Source organism: Vicugna pacos, chromosome X (assembly GCF_048564905.1).
Source record: "Vicugna pacos chromosome X, VicPac4, whole genome shotgun sequence".
NCBI lineage: Eukaryota > Metazoa > Chordata > Mammalia > Artiodactyla > Camelidae > Vicugna > Vicugna pacos.
Window position 1 is genome coordinate 57,650,418 of NC_133023.1, and position 9,701 is coordinate 57,660,118.

The 9,701-nt window shown below is 36.0% G+C and overlaps 1 protein-coding gene across 2 annotated transcripts in view; it reads right to left on the bottom strand.

Annotated features, from left to right (window-relative positions):
- ABCB7 (ATP binding cassette subfamily B member 7) overlaps positions 1 to 2,443 on the bottom strand; it is a 105,372-nt gene extending 102,929 nt beyond the window's left edge. For both annotated transcript variants that reach the window (XM_031671594.2, XM_006217160.4), the window contains exon 1: positions 2,242 to 2,443. In XM_031671594.2, the coding sequence (XP_031527454.1) occupies positions 2,242 to 2,421 (180 nt within the window). In that variant the 5' untranslated portion in view covers positions 2,422 to 2,443. The remainder of the gene's footprint in view (positions 1 to 2,241) is intronic.
- Positions 2,444 to 9,701: the final 7,258 nt, after the last annotated feature.

Sequence of the window (9,701 nt, forward strand, 5' to 3'; positions counted from 1 at the left end):
ATAAAAGTACGTAAAACAATACTTCCCTTAGTACGTATAAAGCATTAGCATTTTCCTTCCTATTCTACCAAATTTCATCTTTAAAAAAGTGCTGATCCAACCCACTAACATGATTTCATAACACTACACTAAGATTCCTTTCAGCTATAAAATATGCTATAAATACTAACAATTACCCTAAAAGTATGCATTCAGTATTTATTTTGCAATCTTAATCACAAGTCACTAATTAACTTGAAAATTTGCCTCAGGTTATATCAGGTTCTACTTTAAAAGCCTTATAATCTCCCTGTTAAATCCACATTTTAAGAAAAAAGAGGCAAGATTTGTGTGCCTTTAAGTAGAAAACAAAGGTAACACCTTTCCCTTGTTTTTCACACTTCAGAAATTGTAACCAAAGGAAATGGTAGGATGTAGAGGAGAGCGTGAAGGAAGGAAGTTGTGGAGACAGTGCTCGTGTGAAAAGAAAAAGCTGTTTTTATTGCCATCACCTCCCTCTTAAACTCCTAATCACTTCTCCTTCCCCTTCATCAAAGACAAAGTCCTACAAATTTTCTCTTAAACTTCACCTGGCTTTTTAGAGGACTACAGAACAAGAATGGTTCCCAAGAGATCACGTTACAAACTTTCAACTACAAAGTGCTTTAAAAACTTTAATAAAAGAATCTGGATTTGCTTCTCTAGCCTAATCTTATATTTCCTATCATGAACTCCTCACTAGTCTAAACTATATGCAGTTTTACAAAAGGTTCATGCTCTCTCTTATCTGTGGGTCTATGCACATGTTATCCCCTCTTTAACTTCTAATTTTCAGGTCTTGGCTTAAATAAGTTACTCAAGGCAATTTTCTCCACCTCAAGATTAGACTTGATGCCTCTCATGTATATTCTTCCAGTACTCTGTACCTTCCCCATCATTGTACTACTGTATTATAATTGTCTGTTTACTTATCTATTTCCCCTACTAAAGAGTCTAGATTTTAGACTCTATGAACAGGGCCTATATTTTGTTCTGTTCACTGATGTAAAGTGTTCAATAATTACTGAATGAATGGATATAATTCCTCCAGCATTCCACAGGCCTAATGCCATTCCCTATACTCCCTGCTTGGAATGTTCTCCCTCCATTCTACTGCCAGCATGAGATCCTCTCTATAATCTGGTCTTTTAATTATCACTATTTCTTCTGGATGCCTACAGCTCTTACTGATCATATTATTCATTTGATATTGAACCTACTACCTTGTTTTTAAATTATTCTGGTAATGCATAGGTCTAATCTCCTTAACCAAATTGTCCAATCTTGAAAATATTACTGTGTCTGATTCTCTTGGTACTCCATTATCTAGTACAGGACTATGTACATAGTACACATTAAATATTTGTTGACAAAGAATCAAAATTTAAGAAGTTTCTCATATAAAGCGGACAACACTAGTGATACTGATGAATAAGGGGTGGTATTTTAAACTTTCTGTTAATATATAGGCAATAAAAAGATATATTGAAGTACAAGTACAAATAATTTAAAAAACTGTTCTTGAGTGAGAAACAAAAATGGATACAAACATTAAGAGGCACTATAGTCATAGCTACATTCATTAGTTAAAGATAGGTAGCCTTATGGTTTCCAAAGTGACCTGTGTACATAGAACACAATTTTCAGATCAAAGGATAATCGTGTTTACACATGAATTTAGGGCGGTCTGTTTTGGAGAGAGAGATAAATACGGTTTTGGCCTATCAGCACTGTCAGCAAGGGAGTAACTGTTGCTAACTCAATTTGCCGCTTGTTTATAGGTAGTTTGTCATATTCCAGTGCCCTCCAAATTGCTATTTCTGACTGAGTAAAATCTTAACCACAAGCAAACTCGTCCCAAATTCCATTACTAACTTTGGAAAGTAGTCCAGTTTTTCCCTGTATTTAGAAAAGTAAGCAGTCTGGGAATGCTGTCTACCCTATCTCTTAAACTCAGAGAAAAAAAACTGTAAATCCTGCGAGAGTCACTAGCGTTCCAGGTGCTCACTGCCGGGAACTGTTCCCATCTCCAGTACCTCCAAAGGTTTTCTTCACCCCTTCCTCAAATTTCTAACGCAAATTTCCTTCACTTACTGCTGCTCCAAGTTAGCTCTGACAACCTTTCTTCTTGGCGCTCTCCCTGACCCGAGGACATAAGGGCAACCTACTCCCTATAGGTCCCCTTGTCCTTCACCCTACAGTTCCATGTGAACGGCATCTCACCTGAGAGATTCGAGCAGAGATTCGAGTTCCCGAGGCGCCGAGCTGACGTGACCTCCACTGCGGATCTGGGCCGCCGTGGATAGAGACTAGAGGCCGGATCAAAATCACGGCGTGCCGGCGTTTTTCGAAAGCAGCCGCCGCGGCTGCCCAGCGCCAGGAATATATCGCGAGCAGCGCCATCTTAAGCGAGGAAAGAGGAACCGAGAGCAGAGGATTGTGGGACACTGGCGGACTGAACCGGCTACCTTAATCCTCTTCTCCCTCCCCCTTATTTCTCCCACAGCCTGAGACCGGAAATAGCTTTTCTCCGAAGACTCAGATGCTTTAGCGCGGTCGCTTTTTTTCTTCTAGGGCTGGTCTTTGACTATTTTTCTTACATAACCTGGAATATCAGAATAACATTGTCTTTCTTTACCTAGATTTGTCAGATGAAATACAGAGTGCGCAGTTAAATTTGAATTTCAGATAAACAGTGAATAATTTCTAGTATAATTATGTCCCAAATAGTGCATTTGCTAAATCTAGCAACATTACCTTTTCTGTCATTTCACTCTTCTGCCGCCTCCAACTCAGTGCCAAGATCCACTCTCTACATTTTCCCTCTGCTTATTCTTACCATTCTTCTGTGTACTAACGTTTAGGGCAGATTAAACTACAGGTAATGATTTCCTCGGGGAGGAGGCTTCATCTGTGAGATTCACTTTCTCTCTGCCTTGTAAGTGCTTTCACTTGGCTGATTATTCTTTTTTGCACAAACTTTGGGACAGTTTTCCTTTGGTCTATTGCTCTTGGGGCAGTTATACACACACACACACACACACACACACACACACACACAGACCCCTTTCTCTGCTAATTTGCTTCTCTTTCTACCTCTACCCTTTGGTTTCTGCAGCATCCCTAATTATTGCAAAACAGCTGGATTTGCTGAGGGATGGTAAAATGAAAATGTATGTCGAGAAGTCCAAGTTTAAAAACAGATTTATGTTTTGTCACTGCTATCATCCACCAAAATGATGTTGAAATATGTTTACAGTTATCTGGAAAACTACATTTCCAAGTGTAAATGTTACCTGAAACCCTGGAGACAATAATGCGTTTGCAATTTTCTATTCATTGCTGCATTCTCAAACTTTCACTCAAGATAGGGAAATAATTATGAACTTCCTATGTAGAGGCACCATGGACTAATGATAAGTCTGATGAAGACAAAGGATATGCATGGCCCATGAATTTAGCTTTACTTCGTTTCAAAATTCTTATTACACTCCAGGTTTCTAGGGAAGAGGATGCTTGAAAGGAGTTCTTTACAGAAGAAGGGACTTCCATGTAAAGTTAATGGCATGTTTAAAAGCAAGAAAGTGTAAGAAAACATTTCCACATTCAGGAGTCCAGGGAGTACATGGCAGAGTAGCAGGAGATGAGCCTGGGTGAGCAGAGACCTAATGGTGAAGGGGCTTGTATTTCATTGTAAGAAGTTAATGCTTGATCCTGTAGCCAGTGAATGGTTTTAATCAGGAGAGTAACATGATCAGATTTGTGTGTTCATTAAACCACTCTGGCTTAAGTAGGAAGTTTGGGCTTGAGAGGGTTTAGATGGGAGTTATGAGGTTAATGCAATGGTCGTAAACTAAAAGCCTGAACCTGGCAGTAGCAATGGCAGGAGATCAATTCCAGAGATATTATGGAAATAGAATTGACAAGTTAGTGACTAATTGGATGTTTCTGGCTTATTATTGTCTTGCTGACAAATCAATAATGGCCTCTTTCTCTAGTGCCTACATCATCGTCAGTAAATAATTTGTTCAAGCATCTATTCTGTGTTAGCAACACTTTACAATAGAGAAACTCTAGACTCTACCAATGATTTCTATTAGGGCTAAATATTGCCACTGAATCTTTCTATCCAGGTGAGGCATTGTCCAGTAATGCTCTAATTTTTTTTTAAGTAGGAATCTATGCAGTATATATTTTGTGAGAGGTTTTCTGATATAATGTGACAAAATAATATCTTAAATGTTTATGCTTTCAGAATTACTCACACACATTATCTTGCTGGGTCTTAATAACAGCTTTTTCAGAGTATTCCTTGTTCCTAGTAAATAAAGAAGACCTGGGCCATGTGATGATAGAGTCATAACTAGAACTATGGTATTCTGTCTGCTTTTCCACTGTTCTTTACACTAAAGATGTTATCTACACTCAAACATAAGATTTAATTTAAAGTCTCTAGAGGCCATATAGAATCATAAGATTTTAAATCAGTCAAGATCTCAGAATTCTGAAACATCTGACCCTCCAGATGATTTCGCAGGAGTTTTGAGAAGTTCCGTTATAATCACCTACAGGCATTATTGGCATGGAAATACAATTGTGAAGTCTTTGAATGGAGTCAAAACATTTTTACCAATGTAGTCTCGTAAGCCAACTTCTCTGATTAAGAAATGTGAATAACATTGGAATAACAAAGTAGTTACTCTATGATGTGCTAAAGTGAGACAAACATGAGCTAAATAAGCCAAAGAAAATTTCCAGTGCACCCAGAAAAAGAACATGAAGCATGGTGAGACTTGTGTAATGCTGGAGAACTGCAGCATCAGGCCAACTTGGCTTGGCCTGCAGCAACTTGACACATAAGTGGTGGAAATAAATTCGAGAAATGGAGGAGCTCACAATAAAAGCCACTATAAATAGCTGTTGCAGACACAGATCATGTGACAGCACTTTGTTTATGCAATAATTATACCTATATGTATATAGTATTCTTCAATTTAAAAAATGCTTTTTCAAACCTTATTTCATCATCACATCAAACCTGGAGGGTTGGTATTATTTATTAATATTCCCATATTTATCAGGAAACAGGCTGAGACAAGTTGTGATGTGACAGAGCTCACAGAGCTAACAGGATGAAGACCAAACCTAAGTGTTTTTTTTTCAATTGAGTTATAGTCATTTTACAATGTTGTGTCAAATTCCAGTGTAGAGCACAATTTTTCAGTTATACATGAACATACATATATTCATTGTCACATTTTTTTCTGTGAGCTACCAAAAGATCTTGTATATATTTCCCTGTGCTATACAGTATAATCTTGTTTATCTATTCTGCATATGCCTGTCAGTATCTACAAATTTTGAAATCCCAGTCTGTCCCTTCCTACCCTCCCTCCCTCTTGGCAACCACAAGTTTGTATTCTATGTCTATTAGTCTGTTTTTGTTTAGTATTTATGTTCTTTTTTATTTTTTAATTCCACTTGTGAGCGATCTCATATGGTATTTTTCTTTCTCTTTCTGGCTTACTTCACTTAGAATGACATTCTCCAGGAACATCCATGTTGCTGCAAATGGCATTATGTTGTTGGTTTTATGGCTGAATAGTATTCCATTGTATAAATATACCACATCTTCTTTATCCAGTCATCTGTTGATGGACATTTAGGCTCTCATAAGACAAGATACAATAAACCTCTTAGAAGAAAACATAGGCAAAACATTATCTCACATATATCTCAAAAATTTTCTCCTAGGGCAGTCTACCCAAGCAATAGAAATAAAAGCAAGAATAAACAAACGGGACCTAATGAAACTTACAAGCTTCTGCACAGCAAAGGAAACCAGAAGTAAAACAAAACGACCACCTATGGAATGGGAGAAAATTTTTGCAAACGATGAAACCGACAAAGGCTTGATCTCCAGAATATATAAGCAGCTCATATGACTCAATAGGAAAAAAATAAACAACCCAATCCAAAAATGGGCAGAAGACCTAAGCAAGCAATTCTCCAAGGAAGACATACAAATGATCAATAGGCACATGAAAAAATGCTCCATATCACTAATTATCAGAGAAATGCAAATCAAAACTATGATGAGGTATCACCTCACTCCACTCAGGATGGCCATCATTCAAAAGTCCACAAATGACAAATGCTGGGGAGGCTGTGGAGTAAAGGGAACCCTCTTACACTGCTGGTGGGAATGCAGTTTGGTGCAGACACTGTGGAAAACAGTATGGAGATTCCTCAAAAGACTAGGAATAGACTTACCATATGATCCAGGAATCCTGCTCGTGGGCATATATCCAAACGTAGGTGTTTATAACACCAAATACAGCACTGTTTCACTTAATTATAACTGAAATATGGGAGAAACACTTGAGTACTTCAAAAAGGCCACAATGGTCTTTCCTGTTTCTAGAAAATGCCAGAACTTATTCCTACCTCAGTATCTGTGCACTTGCTTTCCCCACAACCTGGAGCATTCTTCCTTCCTGGAGACTTTTCAATGACTCAAATATCACCTGCTTAGAGAAGCTTTTCAAGAGCACCTTATCTCAAGATGCCACCCCCTGTCTCCGCCACTCTCTATCATTGCTTTGTTTTATTTCCCTTAAAGTCTTGTCACTCAAAGAGTGATCCACAGTCCATCAGCAATGGCATCATCTGGGATGCCAGTAAGAAATGCAGACTCTCAGACCCCACTTCAGACCTAATGACTCAGAATCTGCATTTTATTAAGAATTCTCTAGGTTATTCACTTGTACATTAAAATTTGAGGAGGACTTTTAGAGCACATATCACTTTCTGAAACTAACTTCTTTATTTTTTGTGCATTTTTAATGTTAAGAAATATTTCATCATAACTGAAAACTATGAAGGAAAAGATAATGGACATCCATATACCTGGCTTAGTCTATATTAACATTTTACTATGTTTTTAGATCTTAAAAATAATAATTTAGCAGGGAGTGTATAGCTCAAGTGGTAGAGAGCATTCTTAGCATGCATGAAGTTCTGGGTTCAATCCCCATTACTTCCTCTAAAAATAAATAAATAAACCTGATTATCACCCCTGAACAAAAAAATAAAAATAATATAGAGAAGACCCCTGTGTTACCCGTCTCTAATCCTAGTCTCTTTCTACTTGTAGGTTTCTCCCCTTTTTATTCTTTTATGTTATGTTGGTAAAGTTTGGAAAGAAGAGGAGACAAATTGGTTTGATTAATCCATCATGACTATCATGATGTCCTACATTTTTTATGAGGCAAGTATAAACTTACTACTAAAGATGGACAAGGATTGTACAAGAAAATTATATGTCAATCTTACTTATGAACATAAATGAAAAACTAGAAAAATAAATAGTGACCTCAGTCCAGCATTGTGTAAAAAAAACATCAAGACCAAGTAAGCTTTATCCCAGAAATGCAAAGATGGCTAACTATGTAAACATATACTAATGTATGTATTGTATTGCTGGTGGGAGTAGTTTACCTATAAATACCTTATATCAAGGTTGTTAATACATATGATCAACAAATTTTAATGAACAGATATCATATAGAAAAAACATAATTCAGAACAGGTATTCAATAAAATTCAACACTCATTCAAGATTTTAAAACTCTTAGTTAACTAGAAATAGAAAAAAATCTTCTCTAAACTGGTAAATGGTATCTCTCCCACCATAAATAAAAATCTATTCCAAACATTTAACTTAATGATGACACTTTAAGAGTGTTTCCCTTAAAAATGGGACTATGCCAAGGATGCTCACTTACTAACTACTATTTGACATTTTATTGGATGGAAGTAATGGTCTATGCAATAAGAAAAGAGATAGAAACAAAAGGTATAAGGATTGGAAGAAAGAAAATAATAGTAATTGGTAGATTATGTCATCTTCCAGATTAAAAAGATGATCTATAGATAAACTAATTAAAAATAAGAAGACAGTTATACAAGGTTGCTAAGCAAGAGGTCAACCCAAAATAATCAGTACCCTATAGAGGATATAAAAAATTTTTCAACTTGTCCAATTTTCTATACTTTTGCTACTTATTTGTATGCTTTGTTCTATCAGTATTAAAATGTAGCACCATGAATGTATATTTGTCAATTTCTCCTTGTAATTTGGTCACCTATTGTTTTATACATTAAATTGATATCATAGGGTGATTACAAGTTCATGATTGCTACATCTTCTTGGTGGCTCAAAAGGATTATTATTAAGTAATTTCCTCTTTATTTATATCAATAATTTTTTACCATGAATTCTCTTTTGTCTGATACTAATATCACCGTATCTTTGCCTAGTGTATTTTTTCTACCTCTTTATTGCTAGCCTTTTTTGTGCGATTATGCTTTAGATGTGTTGTTTGTAAGCAAAAGCCACCTGAATTTTGTTTTTAGATCCAGTCTTACAGTCTCTTTTAATAAATACCTATGATTAATTTACATTTATATATTAATTATAAACATATTTAGGCTGCTTTCTATCATATTATTTTGTTTTTTATTTTAGCCATAGTTTTTGTTTACTTCTTTTTCCCTCCTTTGCTGCCTTCAGATGAATTGACTGATTGAGTTTTTCCTCCATACTGGTTTGAAACTTCTGGGTGTTATTTAAATTTTTTCAGTGATTACACTTACAATTTTAAAGATGCATATTTCACTATGTATTTTTCCAACAGAGTCTAAAGTTGATGTTTCTAGCTTTCTCTCAAAAAAAGAAAAGAATCTTGGAGCTCTCAAGTTTCCGTTTCAATCTTCCATATTATAGCAGTTTAGATTTCAATTCTAAAAACCTCTTCAAATTAATAATTATCATGATTTTTATAGTCAATACTCATTTGGATATTTCAACATGATTCACTGATTTCTTTGCTCAACATTGCTTAATTACATCACACTCCTTATTTCTGGTTTCAATTTGAGTCCTGCTGGAATGAATCATTTAGTAGTTCTTTTTCTGTTGTAGTAAACTTTGAGTCTTGGAGTGCCTGAAAATATCTGCATTTCATCCTCACTTTTGCATGATGGTTCAACTGATTATCAAGTTCTAAGTTGATAAATTACTCAATTAGATTTCCTTGGGCCTAAAATTTCCTGTTATTACATATTCCAGTTTTCTTTTTTGGTGGTAAAGTTCCTCGTATGTGCTTTGTAATTTTTTGACATGGTCTCTTTTTTTTAGAGAGAGTTGTCTCCCATAAGAGTTCTGCATATACACTGGGTTGTAGAGATGTCACTATGGGACAGTTTTGTGTTTATTTCCACAGTGTCACTATAAAATTTGCCCATTTGTTACCCGTTTTTACACTTTATATTTTTAGCTTTGTTTTCCATACCATATGTGAACCCCACATTCATGCACAGTGCAGATTTTTTTATGGAGGACTCACAGCTGAGAATGGATTTCCTTCTTACAAGCCCACATTCATACGCTAAGAGTCAGAGTTTTAATAGTGTTTTTTATTGCAAGAAGCCCAATTCCAGCTCACTACCCACACATTAGGTCTGTGGCTTCCCACCCATTTCAGTGAGGCATTAAAACCCCAGTCACACAAGGGTAGAGGAATGATTTGACTACAAAGAATCATGGAAGAACTTGGGGGCAATTTCATATCTTAATTGTGGTGGTTGTTATACTCCTATACACATGTATTAAAACTTGC